The 27,794-nt window shown below is 40.1% G+C and overlaps 1 protein-coding gene across 1 annotated transcript in view; it reads right to left on the bottom strand.

Annotated features, from left to right (window-relative positions):
- Window positions 1–18,377, bottom strand: part of ATP8A2 (ATPase, aminophospholipid transporter, class I, type 8A, member 2) — a 537,919-nt gene extending 519,542 nt beyond the window's left edge. Inside the window, 7 exon segments of the mRNA XM_011999987.1 lie at window positions 1,390–1,463; window positions 6,074–6,114; window positions 7,069–7,114; window positions 8,469–8,567; window positions 9,035–9,180; window positions 10,209–10,299; window positions 17,786–18,377. Of these exon segments, the coding sequence (XP_011855377.1) occupies window positions 1,390–1,463; window positions 6,074–6,114; window positions 7,069–7,114; window positions 8,469–8,567; window positions 9,035–9,180; window positions 10,209–10,299; window positions 17,786–18,352 (1,064 nt within the window). The 5' untranslated portion in view covers window positions 18,353–18,377.
- Window positions 18,378–27,794: the final 9,417 nt, after the last annotated feature.

Here is a 27,794-nt window from a genome sequence, read left to right as displayed (position 1 = left end):
TCAGACACTAATAGTGAGCATGCTGGAAACATGATGTCAGCTCAAGCAATCCCGTATTAAGACCAAGTTAAAAAAAAAAAAGAAAAACTAGCTGGGCACTGTGGCTCACGCTTGTAATCCCAGCACTTTGAGAGGCCAAGGCGGGAGGATGGCTTGAGGCCAGGAGTTCCAGAATCAGCTTGGTCAACATCTACAAAAAAATTTTTTAAATTAGCCAGGTGTGGTGGCATGCACCTGTAGTCCCAGCTACTCAGGAAGCTGAGATGGGAGGATTCCTTGAGCCCAGGAGTTTGAACTTATAGTGAGTTATGATTGAGCCACTGCACTTCAGCCTGGGTGATGGAGTAAGACCTTGTCTCCAAAACAAAACACACACACACACACACACACACACACACACACAAAATTTTCTAGGGTCACAGCCAAGACTTAAAGTCCGAACTATCAAGTGATGAATATTTTAATATTTCTAAGAGATTCTTTGTTGTCAATGAATACGGACAAATACAAATCCTGCCCTGTGTTACTGGTTCTTTTTCCCCCTCCACAGGCCTGGGGTCCTATTTTTAAATCTATTATCTCAAGCAGAAAATTAATGCTTAGGCTTAAAATCCAATGAGTGATTAACTTCAATACAACAAATGCCATCTGCAATCAAAGAAAATGCAAACGGCCTGCGTATCTATGATTCCCAACAGTGTATAAATATAGGAAGTTATAGTCCTAACGTCACACAATTTAATCTTGAATTCAAGAATAGATGTCAATTCTCGTCCTAATTTTGGCTTTCTTTCCTGGCTATAAACTTTCACGCATCAAGCCCAAAAAAAGTCAAGAATTGCACTGAGTGATGATTCCTTCCTAGAATAAAACTACCTAGAGAAAGTGAAAATGATACTAGGACAGAAAAGGGGCAAAACATGGACGGATGAAGAGCAAACACCATCTGCTGGTCACGATTACACTGAGAAAGCACCCGTGGTTCTTGAACAGCTATTAAAGTGCAGCACTGGGTTCCGCAGGAGAGACTGCTGGCAGGGCCCATCAGGAAACAGATTCTGAAATCTCGGATATGCTGCAACCTGAGACCCCTCCACTGCTCTAGACTCAGTATCCCTATAAATAAGAAATACCCACCAAGTAGCCAGGAGACTAAGTGGAGACAATACACACAAAAGAGTTCAGAAAAAGCACAAAGGAATGAATGGGAGAAAGAAACCAAGGGTCATGGCAGGAGAAGGCAAATGACAAGAAATGGAAGAATGGGACAGAGAGAGGATGGTAGAAGGAAACAGGTAGCTCCAGATTGCTCCAGTCACTGCTTAATATTTTATGGTTCTTAACATTTATTGCAAAAAAAAAAAAAAGGTGCCCGCTAGCACAGCTAACCTGGAGGACAGCAGGACCACATCTGCTGGAAGATACTGCCCATTGACGACCTTCACAATGTCTCCCACTGCCACCTAGAAAGCCAGGGACAAGGACAAAGAGGCATGAAAGAAAAGAAACAAAACACACATGGTGAAAAAGGTGCTTAAATATTTGAAGAAAAAAAAATTATTATATAACTAAGCCATGAAGTTTAAGATGCAGAAGCCCAAATTATTTTCCTTGACAAGAACAAAAGGAAAGTGCTTCCATGCAGACACTGGTAATGCTGCCTTTTTTGCAATGATGTTTAATAAAAAAGGAAAGGGAGAGGGAGTCAGAACAGCTATAAAGATCTCGTTTTCTTCCAATTATCCATCCATTTACAAATACTTGAGCATTTCCATAGCTGTACACAGTAGGGTAGAATGGTCACCCACACCCTGCCAGAGCCCGCCTAATGCCTGGGCTCGATCCCCACTTGCCCCCCGATGAGCTGTGTAACGATGAGCAAGTTACGTAAACTCTGTGTGCCTCAGTTTCCTCATTTTTATAATGAAGATAAAGGCACATATTTCATAGAGTGACTGTAAGGATCAACTAAGTTAACACACATAAATTTTTCTCTGTTTTACAAATTGAGATGCAGAAAACAAAATAACTTGATCACAGTAATACAGCTACTGAGCGTTAGAACCGGGATTCAAAACTGGCAAGCTGCACAGAAGACCAATGCTCTGATTAAAAGGCAACAGGAAATTCACCCATGAAAAGTGCACCTAAAAGGCCCCCTGGAAATATACCACGTAAAATGGAGAAGATTTGTACAGCCTCAAGAAATTCCCAGAAAGAGGATCACGGCCAAAGTCAGAGACCACCTTGGGGAACAGATTCCACCAGACAGAAGATCCCAAGCCAAGGAAGAGGGCTGTGGTCTCCAAAATGGCACCACGGCCACGTGTCTACAAATCCTTTCAGTAACATCGCAGAAAGCACCAGGGTGGAGAGAACCGGGGCTTTCAAATCAGGCAAACCTAACTCCAATCCTAGCTTTATAACCGTGTGCTGGCTTTGCGATCTCGGCAAGCTGCTTCGCCTCTCAGCGCCCCAGCACCTCACGTCTGAAACAGGAAAACAGCGCCACCGGCCTTGTAAGGTGAATGCAGTGACTAAGGAAGTATACACAGCACCTAGCATAAAGCAGGTCCATATAAATGTCAGTCTCCATCAGCGGGAGCACAACTGAAAGGACATCATGAGTGTGAAGGTCAAGGACATTAGAATTCTCTGATGATACTAGAAGACCATTCCGAGTACAGTAATAATTGTAAAGCTCAAAATCTGCACTTACGCTTTCAATTTCCTATTCCAGCCATGTTACTATTCTCTTAGAAACCAGGAATTTCAAGTGATATGATACTTGTGAAAAACTACCAGATCTTAGAAGCTAGCAGGTGCCCATGTTTAATTTTCCGCTGGGAAAAAGGCAAATTTACCGAAACGTATCCTATTGGTGCTTTAAGTTGTTTATTGAAGTGTCTGGGGAAAATGCCACAAAGCTATTTTAACAATCACCAGTACAAAAGCAAGGGATGTTATGTGAATTGAAAGTGTTTTTTTAAAGTAAAACTATTTGGGCCAGGTGCAGTGGCTCACACCTATAATCCCAACACTTTGGGAGGCCGAAGCAGGTAGATCACTTGAGGTCAGGAGTTCAAGACCAGCCTGGCCAACATGGTGAAACCCTCATCTCACCACAAAAAAAAAAAAAAATAGCCAGGCGTGGTGGTGGACACCTGTAGTCCCAGCTACTCGGGAGGCTGAGGCAGGAGAATTGCTTGAACCCAGGAGGCAGAAGTTGCAGTGAGCCAAGACAGCAGCACTGCACTCCAGCCTGAGCAACAGAGCGAGACTCTGTCTAAAAACAAATAAAAGTAAAAATATTTCATATGAATAGCCTAATTACATATAAAAATCAGAAGAAGTAATTAGTAAAGAAAAAAAACACTAGAAAGGAAAATTTGTCATGTTTTCCAAAGAAATAAGGCAGTGGATTTTTTAAAATTCCAAGTGGGAGGACAAGAGAAATTATGGCTTTCTCTCATCTTTACTCTCTAAATAAAGCAACATTCATATGCCAGTAACCAAGTACTGAGAAGTTTTATGTACATGAGAAACGACTTACTTGGATTTTGCTTGAAAAAAAATTTTTTTGGTTGTTTGTTTTCTGTTTTTGAGACAGGGTCTCACTCTGTCACCCGGGCTGGAGTGCAGTGGCGCGATCAAGGCTGACTGCAATCTCCGCCTCCCGCGCTCAAGTGATCCTCCCACCTCAGCCTCCTGAGTAGCTGGAATTATAGGCACACACCACCATGCCTGACTGATTTTTGTATTTTTTTGTAGAGATGGGGTTTGGCCATGTTTGGCCAGGCTGGTCTTGAGCTCCTGAGCTCGAGTGATCCACCTGCCTCAGCCTCCCAAAGTGCTGGGATTGCAGGCGTGAGCGTGACCAGCCTGGAAACGGTTTTCTATTTAATGTGCTTAAGTGATTGTTCCTTGTGTGTGCAACACTCCCTCAAAGAATTAGTACAGTGGGAACAGAAACCCTCCAGATCCCTGAATCCACTCTAGCCTCAGAGAGTTCCTCAAGTCTCTTAATTTTGAGGAAGTAGCTGAAAGATCCTCTCGAAGTCAATCAAAGTCACTGAGAGCCACATGAGAGCTGCCTCTCAGTGCTCACCATTGACTCAGCTACAGCCCAGGGGATGGCAGACCTGAGCTTCAGCACTTCAGATTAGATTACCGTCATTTGGGGGACCTTAAGGACAGCCAGCTCCCCCTTGCCTGACATCTCTGCCCTCTCCTGTATTCTCATCCTCACACTGAACTACTCACAGTTCCGCAGCTAGTTACCCCCGATTCACCCTTCAAGAGGCACTAGAGCGTCTCTGGAGGGCAGACTTTCCTGATCTGAACCACTGCATCTAGATAGGTGGCCCCTCCCAGCTGTTCCCAAGGTGGACGCTTTCTCGTACACAGAGCTCAACAAGTGCCCTGCGTCAGGTTAGTTCCCTCTCTCTCCCAGGACACCGATGGTTCTTGAGTGTGCTCCTACACCATCGGCTTCAGCCTCAACTAATAATTTGTTTAAACGTGCAAATTCTAGGGCCCCACCCGAGACCCATTGAATCAGATACCCCGGGAATGGGGCCCAGCCATCTGGGTTCTAGCAGCCCTGCGGACGGTGACTGGGAAGCCCACTGACGTTTGAAACTCCTTAAGGGAAGTGCTGTGTTTCATTCTTCCCATGCCTAGTACAATCTCTAACACATGCCAGGAGCTCCACTGAAATAAAACAAGTATATACATTTTAAATGGAAATAAAAATGCATGTGGTACAATATAGAACCGGCGTTTCTTTGTGATTGTTGTTTTTCTCCCAAATGAACATTGGAAACAGTCATGAGTTTCAGGAGTCTGCAAAGCCGTTAGCTCCTGGACCATCAATCAGAGACCATCACTCCATTTTCTGCTGTTTCAAGTAATGTCAGGCCCTCAGAATCCAAATCATTCTTCACTCTAGCTGATACTGATACCTTTCTGGGGAGGGAGTCACAAGAAGGACCCTCGAGAAAAAGAGGGGCAATTTCCCAGTGCTGGGAGAACCCCTGAATTCCTTCAGCATTGGGAGCGTTTCTCCCACTGTGTGTCAAGAATTCCCAACCTCCTGACGAAGAACCACGACCTTTCCAAACGTGAGGCTGATGAACATTTGCAACACAGGACTTCAAGACTGCTGCAAAGGTGAAGGTGTTACTGCAAAACACTTTTACAAAGGAGAAATTTCTTTAAAGAGTGGGGGAATTCTCCCAAAACAAAGTAAAGTAAAACAAAAACTAAAGCAAATGCTGCAGTTATCATATCACGGGCATTTTTCAGATATAAAAGACTATAAGAGTCATTTTAAAACATTGTTTACTAAATGTTTAGCAAGAAACACTATTTCAAGTTACCCTGCTAAAACGTTGTTTTCTTTTGAAATCATGTTAATCGGCTATGAGAGTCATCCCCCAACACGTCCTGTGTCCATTAAGAAGGTCCAGCTAAAATGCTCATTTTATCAGATATAAAATACCCAGATGGTATGGCAGATTTCTTCTAAATTTTCTACTCATCACCACAAACAACCAAAAAACCACACCATTCTTCAACCCTCTAAACCTCACACGTCCGGGGACGTGGAGGCAAAGCTTTCCTTGCTATTATTAAGAGCAGCTAACCGCTGTGCTAGAACGGAAACGGGGTGGTTTCTTACCCCCATTCCACCATTCTGTAGTTAATGACCTTTCCACCCAAAAATGTTAGAAGTGAGAATCACAAATGCTAAAAACAAAAATAAACTTTAACTTAGATTAAGACAACAGAGGACGAGGGAAAATGTTTCTCAAATTGGATTTAGAAACTAGAAAGTACTTTGAGCTTTCAGAAATGTCAATCAGGAGCAATCAAGTTCATAGCTTGAAGTGACACACTGGGCCCTTACTAGAAGGGGCAGGGGACAGAGTAAACACGCCTCAGGTCTCAGCAGACCTCACGGAAAACTCTACCATCTCTTAACACAAACTTCATACTGCAGTCAAGACCAGCCATTCATTACACGTCTTCAAACCAATAGTACTGGTACGTCTTTAAAATTCGTTTTTACCTCTTTCCACACAATGGTATGCCACACACCATTTCTTAACACTGAAAAAGAGAAAAATAAAATATTGGTTAATACTGGTAATAAATCGAATCAGTTTCCTAAAATCCAAAAGCCTTCTTTTAGAATTCCATTTATTAATTCTAACATACCCTATCTTTAGCCATGACGGCATAACATCAGCACCCCCACTCAAAATGGAACACCAGTGTATGTACCTCTGTAACATATGTACATTAATGCATACACATCAATGTTTATGTATGTAAGTTAAATCTACTTATTTTCAGCCCAGAAGAAAAAAAAAAAAAGGCCTGCTGTTCCACAATTTAAAAAAAAACTAAACAGCTGGGCACGGTGGCTCATACCTGTAATCCTAACACTTTGGGAAGACAAGGCAGGCAGATAGGTTTGAGCTGAGATGTTTGAGACTAGCCTGGGCAACATGGTGAAACTCATCTCTACCAAAAATACACAAAAATTAGTCAGGGGTGGTGGTGCATGCCTGTAGTCCCAGCTACTCAGAAGGCCGAGGTGGCAGGATCCCCTGAGCCTGGGAGGTCAAAGCTACAGGGTACCATGATCACGCCACTGCACTCCAGCCGGGGGAACAGGAGTGAGACCCTGTCTCAAAAAATTAAACAAACAAACCAAAAATTGATGTTGTAGAAATAAAACAATAAGAAGTAGAAGATGGAAGTAAGGAGAGATTATAAATGAAGGACGTGAATGCTTAGACTTTTTATGGACATAAAAACTGTCTAGTTCCTGAAAATTACAACCTTTTCTAACATTCTAAAATACACAAATGCTGTTCAAATCTTAATTATTAGTACTAAAATCATGTTCAATTTGTTTTTTACTATTTCTTGAAAGTATTTTATAGATCATCTTCCCAATTTATCTCAATACCACTCAGCACTTATTTAAAATTCCTTAAATGCAGGCCTTATTCTTAAGTTTTCTAGTGGAAAAAGTGACTCAGCCTGGGATCTTACCTATGGTTTTCTTTTTGTTAACTGCATTGTCTGCCTTGTGTCGCTTCTGTTACAGAAAGAGAAAAAATAGTTCTAACAAAAGTTCCACATGAATAATTGAAATAGCAAACAAAACAATCAGGAAATTACAGGGGACAAGGAAACTAACTGCCAACAATGCTCATGCTATAAAATTCAATTCAACAATTTTGTGATCTATCAGCACTCCCTAAGTTTAGAAGTGGTCTCTTTAGTTTCAATTATTTTATTGTGGTTCTAGCACTTGGAAGTACAAAACTTTTCACTCCTTGCTTTAGATCAGACTGCAATGATTATTCAGTATGATAAACCCAGCAACAAACAGCCAACTTCATTTTATTGATAAAGTAACGTTGCTTCAATGTGTACAGGTTGCGGATCCCTTATCTGACATGCTCGGGACCCGAAGTGTTTCATATTTCAGATTGTTTCAGATCTTGGAGTATTTGCATATACCCAATGAGGTATCTCCGGGATGGGACCCAAGTCTAAACATGAAATTGATTTATGTTTCATATTCACTTTATACACATAGCCTTCATACAGTGTTTATAATAATTTTGTGCAGCCATCACATGAGGTCAGGTGTGGAGTTTTCCACTTGTGGCATCATGTCGGCACGCAAAAAGTTTTGGATTTTGAAGCATTTCAGATGTGGGGTTTTTGGATTTAGGGATGCTTAACCTGTGTTATATTTATTTACATATCTATTTTTTTAAATATTCATTTACATACCTATTTATTTACATACCTATTCCCAGAAAGATGCATATATGTTTGTGAAAGCAAGATGTGTGTATGTGTGTGTAAGGGGGGAGAGGAAGATCCAGAGACAGAGAGACAGCACGCACAAATATATATATACACGTTTTTTGTGTGTGTGTACGTATATATATATACGTACACACACACACACAAATATATAGGGGAAGACAGAGTAAGGAAGAGAGAGAAAAGGAATATAGTTGTTGTAGCCAATGAACTTGGAGCTACACTAGGATGATTGTGAGGGGAGAAGATTCTTGTACAGTTGCCTCAGGCAGAGCGAGACAACGCTGCCATCCTAGACAGCACAGCAATCCTTCATTTGCTGCCCAAATTAGCAAGCTCTAAAGCAGGCTATAAGGAACATCAGTGATAAAAATCAACGGGGCTCCAGAGACCTAATATTTGAAAACAAAGTTTGAACTGTTTAGTGTCACTGTACAGGTATTTAGGACACTCTGAGTATACATTCCCTCCCCCAAAAAATATCATCAGGCATCTAAAAAGGCTGGTTAAGCTATAGCCCAATTTTCTGCCTTAAATATATCACCCGAGGCAACACGTAAGTTATGATCTACTGCATACAATGATTTTATTATTCAAAAGCAAAAACTTACAAAATCTTCTACAATCTCTTTGATGCCTGCAATTGTTAAAATAATGATCAATGGCACCAGGGTGGTATATCTTCCTGTTGGAGATACATCTGGAATTTGCTGGAAGATAAGAGACCACAAGTAGGAAGTTGGCACATAAAAATCCTCTCCATGAGAAGAAAATTATGGCAGTCACGCACGGTTCACACTTTTGCAGTTCTGTTCCATTTCTGTTACTCAAAAATAATCACCTTACTTTAAAAACCAGCTATGTATTTTACATATTTTTTTAAATTTTATCCAACATTGGTTATGTGTTTGGAACAGAAAAAGGCTTAAAAGTATGGCCCTAAGGCCACTTTTCAATGCCTCTTTCAGTCACTGCAATCATCCTTAAGGCCATACCGAAAGAAATCTCCCTGTATACAAAGTCAGGCTTGTTCACTCTATTGAACAATGACCGGAGGAGGGAAACAAACTATATTCCAAGATGATAACACTTTAGCAGTTAAGGAACCTTTTAGCAAAATCTCATTTTACATGTAATTAAGGTTGCGAATTCCAAGGAACTGTTAAAAAACCATTACCTGTAATAAGGCAATGAAGAGAAAGAAGGCATTAGCAGCTCTTCTAATCTGCTCGTACAAGAATCGAGGTAGAAATGTCAACACGCTGTACTTGGCCGTACTGTAAGTGCAAAGAAAAATAATACTATCAGTTATAGATGTAAACTCTAAAACACAAGAACAAGACAAGAAGTTTCGAAAGCTTTACAAATTGTTTAAAAAAAAAAAGTATCAAAACTCAGAACAAGGAAATAGCTGTGCATCTTCTCCTAAAGAGCTTTCGTTTGTAACATGGCGCCCCGATGAGAAATTCTTCCAATGAAGGTCTTTTTTTTTCCATGCTGGAAGACATACATGTGCTTCTTTAATTTTCACACAATATAAGCAGAGACATCTACCCACCTTCTAGGAGCTACATGCTATGAACAGCAGGCGTGTGAATAATAATTCGATGTTCCCTCTGGGTACCCACCACAGACGTTTCATGCTTCAATCACACCCAAATAAATTCCATTCCTTCCACGCACCCTTTATTTGACCACCTTTGCTCACACTTTTGCTTCCGCCTAGGATATCCTGTCCCTTACACCCCACCTGTCTCTCCATGACTAAAGTGTCCTTCCTCCCACCCAATCTTACATCTTCTAGTAAGTCTGGTCAAATTTATAATGACTCTTCTTCATGCAAGTCCACAGTACAGTGTTTACACCTATATCATATAGGTGTAATGCTCTGCTTTGCATTTTATCTATCCCCAGAACAGATTATGGGAACAACAAGAATGTTTACTTCAATTCCATATGTTCCTAGCACATAGCAGATAGTGAGTGAACAGTGAAATAACCCAAAGGCAAAACGAACCAAACCAGCTGTGGCTGCTCACAGGTTTTATTCAAGTTTGCACCATAGAAGTACCTATATGATTCCTAGCTCACCCTCTGAAGACATCACTCTGAGCCTATTCTTAATTATAATATATTCTAGCAAAATTATCTAGCAGGTTTTTAATTTACAACAAATTAGAAGCACCACAATAGAAGGGCAAAGGGCTCAGGAGACAGAATACACCACAGGCAAGGTACACTACTGTGAGACTGGACAGCAACCAAGCCTGGAACAGCAGAGTAATACCAAAGCAGACTATTCAAAAATATAGCAGCCGGAGGTCATTTGATGGAACAAGAAATAGTCCCACTGCCAATAGTCCCATCTGCCACTGCCTCAGAGAAAATCATGTCCCATGGTACAATGGCCTCGCATTTCACAACACAGTGATCAGAGTTATCCTTAAAGACAAAATCATTTTTAGCACCTTCTACCTAAGGTGCTAAAGACGTATGTGATGTTATATGAAGACCACTTTTTAAAGACTCAAAACTTAAACAATATGAAACTTGAAAGACTATCCCTGAACTAGCTAGAAATTTGCTGACATGGATCTCCTCCTTGTTTACGTGGCCCTGTGGCGTAACAGGATGGCACTGTGAAATTTTGCCAGACAGAATCAACTAGCTGACATTAAGCTCATTAAAAGGTAGGGAAAATACACCAAACTCATGTATGTGATGGCTCACAATACAAAGTTAATTCTTACCTATGGCTTAGAGGACAAAATCAAACGGAATATCTCGCATACCTCTACAGCAATCCCGACCACTGAAATAACACAATCAACATTTGTCAGCGAAAAACAAAAAGAAAGTTCACATACTGTGAAATAAGAGTGTAGAAACTATCTTGCAAGATGGCTTGATTATAACATTTGAACCTGAGATTCCATCTGTATAAACCAGATACACATGCACACAGTTGGCACATGACCCCAACGATATATGAACATTTTCCACCTGAACAAAATGCTGACTGTGCTTAGGGACCTACATATCCCTGAGAAGCATGAAGATGGAGAGTTGAGGAGAAAAGGCATCCTGCTTGTGGCAAGAAATGAAATATAAGAGGGTGGAAGTGGAGAGGGAAATGCATACTAACTTTGACTCTACCAGAACTTGAAAAATGAGCCCAAATGCTTGCATCCTGAGATAGAGTCAGCATGGTCAATAATTCAGAGAAACTAACATTCAACCAAGAAAAGGTTATTGTGTGGCATTAAAATAATTGCCAAAATAGACAGCCATTAGGGGTCGGGTTACAGAATTAAAGATATAACACTACGAACAGCTGAAGGCTGCACCTGTCAAAATAAGTCTACCAGAATATTGCAGGACAGTGCTTCTTGAATATGAAGGTACATACCAGTCTCCAGGGCAGCTTGTTAAAATGCAGATTCTAATTCAGTAGGTCTGGGGTGGGCCTGAGATTCCACATCTTTAAAAAGTTCCCAAGTGAGTTCAATGTTGCTGGTACAATGACCACACTTTGAGTAGCAGGGATTTAGGATAGTTGCTGAGGAGGTAAATTTGTTCATATTTCCTATTTGAATTTAATTCAGCAGAGCACTGTAAGGTATAATACAGTGAGGTTTCTGGTTCCAAAATGGTGGCTTGGAAGCAAGCTGGCTGGCTTCATTCCCCGCACAGAAAACAAAAACCAAATTTACAGCACTTAGATTATCACCACAAATATCCCAGAACGAAAATATGAGGATGAGACAGTTCTCAGTGCCACAGAGAAGTAAAAAAGCTCCAAGCAAATGGTAAGAGAATGGGACATCCATAGCCAAGACGCCCCTCTCCCCAATCTGCCGGCACCAAGCACATGGAAAATCTCCCCCTGACTCTCAGTTTAACACTGGAAAAAAGGAAAATCAAGGTGATAAGCAGCTTCCCCATCATTTTGAGTTCCCTGGCAGGATACCTGCTCCTACCTCAACTCACAGGAAGCATGAGGAATGCCTGAAGGAAAAAATATCCCTGGGGACAGCCAGAGACAAAGTGGGGAGGCAGGACTACCATCCCCAACTCTGGAAACTTGACTCGATAAGTTGGCCAAAGTAGATACCAAATCGGAGTGTCTGTTTAGCAACACCATGCTGTAGGAGGTTCATCCCACAGGTCCCCTGAGCACAAATCCCTACTTAACCTCCCCACAGTGCTAGGACATCCCCTTTGGCACTATCCTCTTTTGGGATGGGCAGTGCTCCAATTCTTTATTAGAGCAGAGACAAACCTGGGCTTAAGGCACTATCTAATGCTGAAAAGGAGGCAGTGACCTAATGGGAAAAGAAAGAAATTCAACAGGTAAATTACAACGAATCTCTAAGCAAATATATCCAATAAAAAACAAAAGAAGCCAGACAGAGAAGACTAAAATAACTAATTCTCCAGTGCAAACACATAGACATACATTCATACGTGACAGCAGCAAACAGGGAACCATGACTTCCCCAAACAAATGAAGCAAGGAACCAGTGACTAACCCTAACAAGATGGTGATATGTGAGCTCTCTGAACAAGAATTCAAAATAGCAGTTTTAAGGAAACTCAGTGATTTTCAAAATAACACAAAAAACCAACTCAAGAATTTATCAGAGAAATTTCATGAAGAGACTGAAATAATAATAAAAACAAACAGAAATCTTCAAACTGAGAAATATATTTGAGGAACTGAAAAACTCATTAGAGGCTGTCAGTAGGAGAACGAATCAAGCAAAAGTAAGAATAAATGAGCTCAAAAACAGGCAATTTGAAAATACACAGAGAAGAAGAAAGAATAAAAAGGAACAAAGACTGTCAACAAGATAAAGAAAATTGCCTCAAAAGACAAAGTCTAAGAATCACTGGTGTTCAAGAGGGAGTTAAACAAGAGCAAGGAGTAGAAAGCTTATTCAAAAAATAACAGAAAACTTTCCAAAACTTGAGAAAGAAAGAAACATCCAGGTACAGGAATGTCAGAGAACAACAAACAGATCTGACCCAAATAAGACTTCCCCAAGGCATGTAATAGTCACATTCTCAAAGATCAAGGACAAAGAGGATCCTAAAAGCAGCAAAAGAAAAGAAGCAAGTAACGTATAAAGAATCTCCAATTCATCTGGCAACAGACTTATCAATGGAAACCAAACAGGCCAGAAAGGAGTGGAACAAAATTTTCAAAGTGCTAAAAGAAAAAAAATTTCCATCCAAGAATACTGTATCCCGCAAAGTTGCCCTTCACCTATGAAGGAAAAATAAAGGCTTTCCCAGACAAACAAAAGCTGAGAGAATTTACCATCACCAGACCCATTTTACAAGAAATACTAAAGGAAGTTCTTCAATTTGAAAAAAAAAAAAAAAAGAACACTAACATGCAAATAGAAAACATTTGAAGGTATAAAACCCACTAGTAAAATTAAGCATATAGACATACCAAGAATACTCTAATACTGTAATTGTGGTGTGCAATCCACTCATAACTCTAGTATGAAGCCCGGAAGACAAATCTATAAAAAACAAAAACACACAGAGCAACCTGCTAAGAAATAGGCAGTGTAAATATATCCAAATTGAGGTAACAAAAAAATCAATATGTAGGGGAGATGGAGTTAAAACACAGAGGTTTTTTTAGTTTATTGTTTCTATTCCTTTCTGTGATCTAAGATAAGTTATCTCTTTAAAAATAACTTGTTATATCCACAAGATGTTTTTGCAAGTCTTGTGATGACCACAACGCAAAAACCTATAATAGATACACTAAAAATAAAAAGCAACAAATTAAAACATATTACCTGAGAAAATCACTTAACCACAAAGGAAGATGGAAAAAAGAAAAGGAGGATTGAAGGAAGGAAGGAAGGAAGGAAGAAAGCTGGTTACCAAACAATGAGAAAACAAGCAGAAAAATGGCAGTAGTAAGTCCTTACTTATCAATGATAACACTGCATGTAAATGAACTTAATGCTCTAATTAAAAGATATATATAGCTGAATGGATAAAGAAACAAGATTCAGCTATATGCTGCCTACAAGAAACCAGTATTACCTATATAGACACACATAGAATGAAAGAGATGGAAAAAGATATTCCATACAAGTGAAAACCAAAAGATAGTAGGATTACCTATTCTTATACTAGACAAAACAGACTACAAGTCAAAGACAAAGAAGATCATTATATAATGATAAAGGCAATTATAAACATCTATGCACTCAATACCAGAGCACCCAAAAATATAAAGCAGACATTAATATATCTAAAGCAAGAAATAGACCACAATACAATAGTAGAAGGGGACCTCAGCTTCCCGCTGTCAGTAATGGACAGATCATCTAGACAGAAAATCAGCAAAGGAACACCAGAGTTAAATTGTATACTAGACAAAACAAGACTAACTCACATTTACAGAATATTTCACCCAACTGCTGCAGAATACATTTTCTTTTCATTGGTATACAGAACATTCTTTAGAAAAGACTGTATCTTAGGCCATAAATCAAGTCCCAGCACATTCAAAAAAGTAGAAATCATATCAATTATTTTTTCCTGACCACAATGAAATAAACTAGAAATCAATAACAGTAGGAACCCTGGAAACTACATAAACACATGGAAAGTAAATAACATGTTCCTCAACAACTGAGGTCAATGAAGAAATTAAGAAGGAGAATTTTAAATTTCTTGAAACAAATGGAAATGGAAATATAACATATCAAAATCTATGGGATACAGCAAAAGCAATGGTAAAAGGGAAGTTTATAGCAATAAACACCTACATCAAAAAAGTAGAAAGACTTAAGAGCACCTTAAGAGATTAGAAAAACGAGAACAAACCAAACCCAAAATTAGTAGAAGAAAAGAAATAATAAATGTAAGAGCAGAAATAAATAAAATTGAGACTAAAAAAAGTACAAAAGATCAATGCAACAAAAACTCAAATTTTTGAAAAGATAAGCAAAATTGACAAATCCTTAGCTGGACTAAGAAGAAAAGAGAACACTCAAATAAAACCAGAAATGAAAAAGGCAACATAAAAACTGAGACCACAGAAATACAAAAAAGAAAATCATTAGAGACTATTATGAACAATTATGCACCAACAAATTGGAAACCAAGAAGAAATGGATAAATTCTCTGGTACATAAAACCTACCAAGACTGAACCACAAAGAGACAGAAGACTTCAACCAATCAATAACAAGTAACTAAATCAAAGCCATAAGAAGAAGCCTCCCATTAAAGAAAAGTCCACGACCAGATGGTTTCACTGCTGATTTCTATGAAACATTTAAAGAAGAACTAATATCTAGCCAGGCAAGGTGGTGTGTGCCTGAAGTCTCAGTTACTCAGGAGGTTGCTGAGGTGGGAGGATCTAAGCCCCAGAAGTCAAGGTTGCAGTGAGCCAAGATTGCAGCACTGCACTCCAGCCTGGGTAATGAGAGTGAAACCCTGACTCAAAAAAATAAATAAATAAATAAATTCTCCTAAAGCCTTGAAAAAAAATTGAAGACCGTGGAATACTTCCAAACTCATTCTATGAGGCCAGCACCACCCTGATACTAAAACCAGGCAAGAAAACTATAGGTCAATATCACTGATGAACATATATGAAAAAATTCTTTTTTTTTTTTTTTTGAGACAGAGTCAAGCCCTGTTGCCCAGGCTGGAGAGCAGTGGTGTGATCTTGGCTCACCACACTCTGCACCTCCTGGGTTCAAGCTAGTTTTCTGTCTCAGCCTCCAGAGTAACTGGGATTACAGGCATGTGCCACCACACCTGGCTATCTTTTTGTATTTTCAGTAGAGATGGGGTTTCACCATGTTGGCCAGGCTGGTCTTGAACTCCTGACCTCAAGTGATTCACCCACCTTGGCCTCCCAAAATGCTGGGATTACAGGCATGAGCCACCACGCCCAGCCAGTAGATGCAAAAATTCTTAACCAAATACTAGCAAAATGAATTCACCAACATATTAAAAAAATCGTTTGCCATGATCAAGTGAAATTCCTCTCAGGGATGCAAGGATGGTTTGACATATACAAATCTATAAATGTGATATATGACTTTAACAGAACCAAGAACAAAAACCACATGATCATTTTAGTAGATGTTGAAAAAAGTATATGATAAAATCCAACATCTCTTTGAGATAAAAATCCTCAACAAACTAGACACAGAAGGAATATACTTCAAAATAATAATGGCCATACATGACAAACCCACAACCAACATCATACTGAATTGGGAAAAATTGAAAGCCTTTCCTCTAAGGTCTGAAACATGATAAGGATGCCCACTTTCACCACTGTTACTAAACATGGTATTGGAAGTCCTGGTCAGAGAAAGTAGGCAAGAGAAAGAAATAAAGGGCATCCAAACTGGAAAGGAAAAAGTCAGATTAGCCTTGTTCACAGAGGACATGATTGCAACTTGCAGGATACAAAATCAACATATAAAAATCAGTAGCATTTCTATATGCCAACAGCAAATAATCTGAAAAAGAAATCAGGAAAACAATCTCATTTACAGTAACTACAAAGAACATAAAATACCTAGGAATCAATTTCCCCAGAGAAGTGAAAGATTTATATAAGAAAAACTATTAATACACTGATGAAATAAATTGAAGAGGACACCAAAGAATGGAAAGATATTCCATGCTCATGGATTAGAATTAATATTATTCAAGTGACAACACCACCCAAAGCAAATTACAGATTCAATATAATCCCTATCAAAATATCAATGATATTCTTCACAGAGACAGGAAAAAAAAAATCCTAAACTTTATATGGAACCACAAATCTTGAATAGCCAAAGCAATCCTGAGCAAAAGAACAAAGCTGACTTCACTACCTGATTTCAAAACATACTACAAAACTATAGTAACCAAATCAGCACAGTACTGGCATAAAAATAGTCACATAGACCAATGGAACAGAATAGAGAAGCCATTGGGAGGCCAAGGTGGGAGAATCACTTGAAGCCTGGAGTTTGAGACCAGTAACATAGTGAGACCCCATCACTTAAAAAAAGAGAACTAGAGAGAACCCAGATATAAAGTCATGCATTTATAGTCAACTCATTTTTTTTTCAGTTTTCTTTTATTGTGATAAAATATCCGTAACATAAAATTTGCCATGTTAAGCATTTTAAGTGTATAATTCAGTTACATTAAGTATGTCTACAATTTTGTGCAACCATCAACACTATCTATTTGTAGGACATCTTTGATTAGATACATTTTTTACAATCTATGTTATTTTAAGAAAAGTGGCAATTCTCTAGTAGTCATTTATTCCCACTTGTGGAATTAATTTTGTATGACTTTTAAAGATGAACTAATCCAATAAAGTTAGGATAATCTGGAAAAGCTCTATATGTAATCAAGCTAAATCTATTTCAGTTTCTAATTTTGATTACAAATTAAGCTCTTTTAATCGAACTCTACTTGATCAACTTACTGGACTGATTAGTAAAGACTCTACTTCTGTAGAACATTCTGATTCACGTTCACATATTATGTATGCTGCCTCTGGCAGAATACTCTAGAAGGAAGCCCACACTTTTGTTTCCATCAGTCAAGTTTTACCTTTACCAAGCATCAGGTGTGCTTATTCCCAAACCATTTATGCTAACTGTATCTTTTATTATAATTATGAGATGTAATTAAATATTACATACACCAGTGAATTTATGAGTACAAAAAAGTTTTTGTCTTTATGAAGGTAATTTGAATGTTCTGAAAGAATTCAATAAAACGTTGCTAAAAATATCTGTTGTCAAATTCAGCCTGGAGCTAGGTGCCATGGCATGCCCCTAATCCCAGCTACGTGGGAGGCTGAGGTGGGAGAATTGCTTGAGCCTAGGAGTTCGAGATCATTCTGGGCAACATAGTGAGACCCCATCATGAAACTTTGAGGCATCAGGATCATTCACATTGATAGCAATTAATTTCCAATCTGTTTCACCTTCATCAATAAGAGCCAAGATTCCGAGGATCTTCACATGAAAAACTTCTCCACAAGAAAGAATCTTTGAGCCTATTTCACAAACATCAATAGGATCATTATCTCCAAAGCAGTTCGTGCTCTTATCTTTTTCAGGGGGATCTTCCCAAGTCTGAGGGAGGGTACCATAATTCCATACATAAGCCTTGTAAGGGAAGATATTCGCCACATAGCATAGTTTTCCATCCTTTACACATTGTTTAATGGGATTCAGTGGCTCTTTGGTGGCAATCTCCGTTTTAGCATTTGTCCACCGAGGTATTTCTACAATCATATTAAACAGAGTCTCATATTCATCATTTCGTGCTTTCTTCGTAGGAATGCCATTTTCCTCTTTAGAGTTCACTTTCAGAGGAATGTCATGAAAGGGGGAAATGTAGTGACCAGTTACATTCTTGAAGAAGAGGCGATAATTCTGTGAGCAAGGCTGGCCGCGCTCCTCGGTGTGGTACAGGGCCATAACACGGCGCAGCCCGATCCCAGCACTGGTCTACAGTCAACTCATTTTAACAAAGGTGCCAAGAACATACAGTGCGGAAAGGACAGTTTCTTCAATAAATGATGCTGGGGAAACTGGTAATTATATATCAAAGAATGAATCTAGACCCCTATCTCTCATCATACAAAAATCAAATAAAAATAGATTAAAGGCTCAAATCTAAGACCTGAAACTGGAAATTACTAAAATAAAACATTGGGGAAATACTCCAGGATATTGGTCTAGACAAAGATTTTTTTTGTATAAGACCTCAAAAGCACAGGCAACCAAAGCAAGAATAGACAAATAAGGTTACATCAAGCTAAAAACCTTCTGCAGAATGAAGAAAACAATCAACAAAGAGACAACCCACAGAATGGGAGAAAATACTTATAAGCTATCCATCTGACAAGGGATAAATAAGGAGAATATAACCAGAATATAATAAGGAGCCCAAACAACTCAACAGCAAAAATAAATAAATAAATAAATAAAATAATACGGTTTAAAAATGCATAAAAGATCTGAATAGACATTTCTCAAAAGAGACACACAAATGGCCAACAGGAAAATGCTCAACATCACTAACCATCAGAAAAATGCAAATCAAAACTATAATGAGATATCATCTCACTACAGTGTAAATGACTATTATAAAAAAGACAGGAAAGATTGAATGCTGGCAAGGATATGCAAAAGGCGGAACCCTTGTACACTGATGGCGGGAAAGTAAATGAGTACAGCCAGTATAGAAAACAGCACGGAGGTTCCTCAAAAAACTAAAAATAGGGCTGGGAGCAGTGGCTCACGCCTGTAATTCAAACACTTTGGGAGGCCGAGGCGGGCGGATCATGAGGTCAGGAGATCAAGACCATCCTGGCTAACATGGTGAAACCCTGTCTCTACTTAAAAAAAAAAAAAAAAAAAAACCACACACACACACAAAAAAATATTAGCCGGGTGTGGTGGCGGCACCTGTAGTCCCACCTACTCGGGAGGCTGAGGCAGGAGAATGGCGTGGAACCCAAGAGACGGAGCTTGCAGTTAGCCGAGATTGCACCACTGCACTCCAGCCTGGGAGACAGAGCGAGACTCCATCTCAAAAAAAAAAAAAAAAACCTAAAAACTAAAAGTAGGGACTGCCATATAATCCAGCAATTTCACTGCTGGCTATAGACCCAAAAGAAAGAAAATCAATATATCAAAGAGATATCTGCAGTGTCATACCTATTGCAGCACTATTCAGAATATTTACAATAGCCAAAATACAGAATCAACCTAAGTGGACATCAATAGATGAATGGATGAAGAAAATCTGGCATATATACACAATGGAGTACTATTCAGCCACAAAAAAAGAATGAGATCCTGTCATTCGCAGCAACATAAATGGAACCAGAGGTCATTATGTTAAGTGAAATAAGCCAGGCATAAAAAGACAAATATCACATGTTCTCACTCATATGTGAGAGCTAGAAAAGTGGATATCGTGAAGAGAGAGGGCACACTGGTGGTGACCAGAGGCCAGGAGCGGTAGCACGGAGGAAGAGATGAAGAGAGGTTGATTAATGGGTACAAACACACAGTCAGGTAGAGAAAATAAGAGCTGGTATTTGAAAGATCAGCAAGGTGACTACAGTTTACAGTAATCTGTTGTACACTTCAGTATATCTAGAACAGAATAATTAAAATGTTCCTAGCATAGAAATAAATATTTAAGGCACTGGATATCCCAATCAACTTGATTTGATCTTTACACATTATATGAATGTATCAAATTATCACATGTACTTTTAAAATATGTGTCAATACAAGTATTATGTAGCAATTTTTTAAAATGTAGTAAGATGGGAGATGTTTGACCATTCACTCTGCCAGGGGAAAACATCTCCAGGAGTAAATGGGTGAATGACAGAACTTCCCAACAGGATAGTTTATTCACCCAAGTAAATAAGCCACCCCTCCCCTAAAGACATTCCCACTCGTGGGATGAAATGCATGTGTCAGCATCGCTGCCCTCCTGGCTAGTCACAGCAAGGAGGGGCTCTAGCTGCATGGAAACCTAAGACCTCAGAGTTTGGGTGCTGGAGGTAAGTGGCCAGGAGCAAACAGGAACATCTCTCTATTATTCACTCAGACTCCCTCTAAACATGAGACCAGTGTGTTTCCTGAAACAGGGTGACATGAAGATGGCAGGGTTTTATGAAAAATTCATCCATCCATCCATCCATCCATCCATCCATCATGTGCAATAGATACTTCCTCAGTCCTAATTATGCACTAGGGCAGTGTGCCAGGCCCTGGAGATACTGAAGGGAACCAGGTGGTCAAAAACGCACACCCTCAAGGAAATTGCACTCTAGAGGAGAAAAGAGATTTTTTTAAAAAATAAATAGAACACATGCCAGCATAGATGGTGATGAATACTGCAGAGGAAAACACAACGGGGAAGGAGGATACAGAAGGGTACAATGGCTGGGGCTGGGAGCAAGGGATTATTTTCAACAGAGTGGCGAGGGAAAGTTTCACTGAGAAGGTGACCTGTGAACTAGGTCCTAAAGGAGGGGAAGGAGCAGGAGCAAGTATCATGGACACACAGGGGAAGAGCTCTGCAGAGGGAGGGGACAGCAAGTGCAGAAACGCCAAGGTGGGAGAGTTCCCGTTGCTCCCCTTGTAGGAGGGACAGTAAAGAGCCCAATTTGGGCCAACGGAGGTGGAGAAGTATGGAGAGAACTGAAATGGATGTGACAAAGGGCCAGCACATTGGCCTTGTCACTCATGTTGACACATTGGCCTTTTTCCTTTCTGGAGATGGGAAGATCTGGAGGCTTCCCAGGAGAGGACAGAACCTGGTAATAACATCCATCCGCAAACCCTCTTCTGAGGAGCCCGACTCACGGGGTGGCTCTTGTTACACGTATGTTGGACATGCTCCTCTCCATAACTCAGAATTAGGTGCATATGGGAAACATTCCATTAGAAAATAGGGTCTGGCAAAGTATGGGTCTGGGTCTACCTGATCCTCACAAATCACAAGGCACCATAGGAGTCTGACCTCCAGAATGCGGCAGAAAGCGAGAATCCACAGACAATGCCAGAGTCTGATTTTCCAGCTACGAGAAAAATTGAAGTTGACAGCTGTTCTCCAGAGACCGATCTAAAAGAGGCAAAGTTCAGTAGCTGCTCAAAGTGTAACTTCCCTTTCAAGCAAGCCTCCAGAAACACAGAAAGTCAGCTAAAGCTTAACACTCATCGCCAAAATTGAAACAGTAAATCCAAGTTAAGGTGTAAAGACAGCCAAAAACAACTGCCTTATTCTCTTGCATTCCATGGAAAACACATTTCTTACATCTTCCCAACATACAGTAAGCGTTCAGTATTTACCGAAAGAATAAAGGAGTCTTTAAGCCTCCCCACCAGAGGCTGACTTTGTGAACAGGGCCAGCATTCCATGACCACGTTCTGGAAGCCTTCCATCCTAGCAGGCTCCCGAAACGGTATCATTCACCTTCCTCCTCCCAAATAGTCACTCAGCAAGGAGTTCTAGATGACTGGAAGTTGAGGACAAGATGATAACACTAAACATTAAGCAGTTCAATTCACCGATTCCTTAGCAGCGCATTCAACCAATCAAGAGAAAGAACAAGAGCAACACCACCAAATGCAAAGGCCGTCCTCAGTGGCCCTCTGACGCTCTTCTTGATGGACATCACCGCACACCTGGGAGCCACCCCAGAGGACATTCCAATGGATGGCAAAGCCCACGGCCCTCCACATCTGGCATCAATTCCTTAGGCTTTGCCAACCATCCCTCCCAAACTGTGTTCTGGAAATAACCTTGAATACAAGAATTCCCACTGATAAACAGAGCCTGTCAATGGTAACATAGGAGCACCTTACAAGAAATTTTCACTTCATTTCTTTTTGTTTTTTGTTTTTTTTGAGACAGAGTCTCGCTCTGTCATCCAGGCTGGAGTGAGTGGCGCGATCTCGGCTCACTGCAAGCTCCGCCTCCCGGGTTCTCGCCATTCTCCTGCCTCAGCCTCCCGAGTAGCTGGGACTACAGGCGCCCGCCACCTCGCCCGGCTAGTTTTTTGTATTTTTAGTAGAGAAAGGGTTTCACCGTGTTAGCCAGGATGGTCTCGATCTCCTGACCTCGTGATCCGCCCGCCTCAGCCTCCCAAAGTGCTGGGATTACAGGCGTGAGCCACCACGCCCAGCAACTTCATTTTATTAATGCTAAACTAGTGAAATCTCACCAGTTACAAAAAAAAAAAAAGGTCAATCAGTTCATTTTAAAGCACTGCCATTTCTATTTTCAACATGTTCCTGATTCTTAGTCTACGTCAGGAAAAATGGGTGTCAGACACGGCTTTATCTTATAGCCTGTTTCCAGAATGCAGTAATTGGACCAGGAGAGGTATTAGTGCTATAATTCTATATAATCCTTTATTGTGGCTCACATAGGCTCCTTCAGACTATGTGTGACAAACACATCCAACAAGTGAAATGGAAGTTGACCGCTGACCAATCAACTTACAATACACCTTTGAAGGTAAGTTCATAAATTAGAGTCTACCTATAATTCCTATTAAATAGTGTGACTGCCCTGCTCCTATCAGATTTCCAAATCTGTTCTATTACTCAATACATTATTCAATAAATAACTATGGACATGAAACACTTTATCACGACCACTTGCATGGAAACATGAGCTGAGAAGAAGATAACATTTTGACCACTGAGCATGCTGCCAGGCAGATCTTCTAGTGAGAACAACTCTTAGATAACCAATTCCAAATGCAAGACGTCAGATATTTATGGCTAATATCATGAAATGTGACATTATTGAAAAGCAAGTTTTACCCAAGTGATGTTTTTTAACTTTAAAAATACAACTATAAAAAAAAACACTTCATGAATTTGTGTGTCATCCTTGCACAGGGATCATCCCAGTCTTCTCTGTATCATTCCAGTTGTAGTCTATGTGCTGCCAAAGTCAGCATGCCCAGGTGCTTTATTAAAAAAAAAAAAAAATTGTGGCCAGGCACAGTGGCTCATGCCTGTAATCTCAGCACACTGGAAGAGCAAAGCAGGGGGATTGCTTGAGGTCAGGAGTTCGAGGCCAGCCTGACCAACATGGTGAAACCCTGTCTCTATTAAAAATACATAAATTAGCTGAGCGTGGTGGCAAGCACCTGTAATCCCAGCTACCCGGAAGGCTGAGGCAGGAGAATCGCTTGAACCCAGAAGGTGGAGGTTGCAGTGAGCCGAGACTGCTCCACTGTACTCCAGCCTGGGTGAGATAGTGAGACTCTGTCTCAAAAAAACAAAACAAACCAAAAAAACAGAAAGAAAAAATGTGAACTTTATGGTATAAAAACAAAAAAAAAATGAGTTGTGAGATTTATTTAATTTTGCACTGCAAGGGAAGGATCATTTTAAATGAGATTCTTCTCAATTTTCAATTAAAAGAAACAACAATTATTTGTTATAAAAAATACCTGGCCTCAACAAGAACAGGAATCATCACAATTCAGGCTCCATGCAGCCACTGCCCCAAAAGAAACACAACAGGTCAGTGTGTCAAACTCTAACACTAAAACATAGTGCATTTAATTATACCACATTTGGCCTCTCATTCAGAATTCAGCATATTCTTTCCAAAGGGAAATAATCCCTACTACGAGGAAAGGTTTAAGGCTGTCTTCAGTGTTGGCATGCTACAAACCAAGTAAGGTGGAGCAGCCACTCAGATGGAGTTATCCAAATGCAAGGGCCTAAACCCATCCTGTTCAGGTCCCAAGCGTCTCTGTCCTCAGTCAAGGGGGCACTGGTTCTCAGGGAGGACATACCTTGTCAGAAAGGACAATTCCCAAGGAGACAGGGTTCAGGAACTAAAACATCAAACATGATCTGGATGGAAATCTAAACAGAAGTGGTGAAGCTGGGAGAACATCCGGAGCTGAGATGGCTGGTACACAGAGACCTCCAGTATGGAAAGCACAACTGTTTCACTTAGGTCTGGGGAGAAAGCCATATCTATCAGGCCTTCATGTTGCAGAGTTAAAAATCTGGGGTGAGATATATTATTCTGTCTTTCTGGATTGCTCACATCATTGTCAAACTTTATTCTAACTGACATTTTTATGACTATCATGCATCTATTGCAAAGTGCACAAAACCAAAGTGTACAGCTCACACTTCCATAAAGTGGACCCATCCATGAAGGTGTCTAACTGAAATCTCACATAGAGACATGAGTAAGTCAGTCTGTATGTGCAGGATTCCAACAGCAGTAAAGACCCGATCTAAAGGCTGCCTAGCTTTTAGATCAGACTGACAATTATAAAATGAAAACACATTTACCACTTCTGCCTACAGGGACACCCCTACCACACTAGAAAGGAATGTAAAAATATGCAGTCAGTTTAAAACACACACACACACACACACACACACACACACAACTAGGAATGGAATCATTAGCTAAGATGTGGGGTTGTCTTTTTTCTACAGCAGATTTCTTTCTGCTTTTGCCAGACAGGTTGAACGTGCCTCCAAGACGCCTTCCGAGTATGAGCTGCAGTGAGAGAGAAGCGCGCCCACAAGAGGGGCGGCCGCCTAAGGAAGGGCCCTGGCCTGCCAGGCAGGAAGAACGGGCTCTACCTTCACAAATGGGTTCTCAGAAGATACGTCAATCCATTTTTAAAATAACAATTCAGTTTCATAAGAGCGTCATTATGTCAGAGAAACAGAGCCACTAGGAGGCATGTAGATTTATAAGGGATTGGTTCACACAGCTATGGAGTCTGGCACACCCCAACACCAGCAGTGGGAATGGGCAAGAGGACCAGTGGTATGGTTCCAGTCCAAAGGCCGGCGGGTTGGAAACTCAGGAAGAACCATTGTTTCAGTAGCTCTGAAGGCGGGAGAAGCTAATGTGCCAGTTTGAAGGGTGTCGGGCAGGAGGAGCTCCCTCTTACTCGGCAGAGGGTCATTCTGGTCAGGACTTCCACTGTTTGATGGGGCCGCCCGCACTAGGGAGGCCACCTGCTTTCCTCACTCTACTGATGCAGATGCTAACCTCATCCAGAAATGCCCTCGCAGACACTCAGAATAATGTTCAACCGGATGCCTGGGCACCCCATAGCCCTGTCGAGTTGACACAGAAACTTAACTATCACGATCATATATTAGGTAGGGCAGAGGCAGGCACAAGCCCAGTGTGTTGGAGACAGGGGAGCCTGTGGACAGGAGGGGAACAGCTTCAGCCTGCAGAGCTCAGGAGACTCATGAGACACCAATGATGGCAAAGGGTCTGCGGCAAGCATAGAAAGCAAAGGGAGGTATTTGAAGTCCATACACAGAGGAGCTCACACAGGAAATCAGGGCTAGGAGTCTGGAGGAACCGCACAAGATAAACTATAAAGAGTTCAAAGCAAAAGCCTTCATAAAAGAAACATGGTTCCTCTCTCACAAGCCCCCTTCTTCTGGTTACACCAAAATCTTACACAGCCAGGCTGCTACACCCACAGCAAGGAGTATTCCCAGGGCACCCATACAAACCTCATACACTCATATCTAAAAGTCCTTCACTGAGAAGTGAGGCTTGCTATCTGGCCTGCACTCACAGAGCACCCCATCATCCTGCTACACTTCCTCTTTGAAAATAATCAAATGTGTGTAGAAAGCCTCCACCACAAAAAAGAGATTTTTAAATGAATACAGAAGAAAGGGGAGACCTGAGGAAACCGTACAGCAAACTTTAAAAGAATATTTTAGAGTTTGGAGTAATGCTAATGCTAATATCCTCAGAGTCATAAGATGATAACACATTCACATAAAACAAGAATAAGATGGTATTTCTAAAAAGGAAACAGAATCAAATAGCTATTGGCAATTGGAAGTATGCTAGCATAACTAAAATATTGCCAAAAAAAAAGGAAGTGAAAAATAAAGCTAAGCAAATTTCCCAGAAAGTAAAACCAAAAAAAACAAGATGCAAAATAAAAGAGACTTAATAGTACAAATACAAGGCCAATATCCAACTATTAAGAGTTCCACAGAAACCAGAGAAAGATAATATTAACAAGTTATACAGAAAAGGTTCCTAGAACTCTAAGAAAAAAGGTTTCTGATTGAAAGGGTACGCCAAGTATCCAAAACAATCAGAGACACACACCAAAATTTTTCATTATAGAATACTAAATATTTTTCTTTATAGAATACTATTTCTAAAACATAAAGACATTAAAAAGAGCCTATTTATAAAGAGAAAACAATCAAGATGAAATTGAGTCTCTTAATAGCAACACAGACCACTAAAGTGACACTTTAGATTTCTATACCCAGCCAAGTTATCAAGACACTCAAATCTACTTTTCACATAAGCTTTTTTAGGAAGCCTCTTACTGCAAGATGTTCTTCAACAATACAAAACAGTAATCAAGAAACAACCCCCCACCCCACTCCCCAACAGGGTCTAAATATCAAGAAAGCAGTGAGAAAGTTCTAAGATGACCACTTTACAGCAACACATGGACAGGGCAGCCAGTTTATCTGGCAAGAAGATGGCGGGCTGCAGAGGAGAAGGGGTAAAACCAAGAGATTATTCTGGGATATTTATTTTAAAATATATAGAGAGGTTTTATAATATAAATGTGTATTGATCTGATGAAAAAGATAAAAATTAATATGCAAAAAAATTGTTTAAGGAGAAGAATAAGGCAGGAAAAGCAAGTTACACTAGAAAAGAGGCAAATAGGATATACTGCCTCACTACTTGGATCTGAAGTAAACAACTGAAATCTGCATCTATAAGAGAATTCAGAGAGATCATTTCTAAACTGTATTTTACAATGTAGAGAAAACTACATTTCTAAACTTAATTTTGAAATGGTAGAAACCTTCAAAAGAATTAAAAACACAAAGAGTTCAAAGTGGTTGCCTTTGGTGGAACAGGACTGGGATGGCACAGAGGGGCAGGAGATTATCCATTTTCATGATAAGCACTTCTAAACTATTTGAACTTTTAACTACCTACATGTGTTATTTTAATAATACTTTAATATAAAAAAGTAGTATCCAGATATAACTGTCAAGGGACAGCCCATTCTTTTAGCTAAGTTTAGGACTGGTCATACATAAGGACCTTTTTTTAGAACATGAAATCAGACTAAAGACCCAATTTGTTTCTATACTGCTTCTACCACAAAAGAACTAGTAACTACTCATATCTGCTATCACTCCCCACGATCACATCTTTTTGCCAGGGGCAACTGACACCTAGATCATGGATAAAAGAAGGGGAAACTGTCATCTGCCCCATGAGAGTCTAACAAGAAACAAACATGAGTACAGCACTCAGAGTGCAACATTTGTATGTATTCCTTTGAGATGAGCAGGCTGGCTTTCAGCACAG

The sequence above is a fragment of the Mandrillus leucophaeus genome, unplaced genomic scaffold (assembly GCF_000951045.1).
Source record: "Mandrillus leucophaeus isolate KB7577 unplaced genomic scaffold, Mleu.le_1.0 Scaffold61, whole genome shotgun sequence".
NCBI lineage: Eukaryota > Metazoa > Chordata > Mammalia > Primates > Cercopithecidae > Mandrillus > Mandrillus leucophaeus.
Note: the sequence above shows the minus strand (reverse complement) of the source record. Positions and strands in the feature narration are given on the sequence as shown.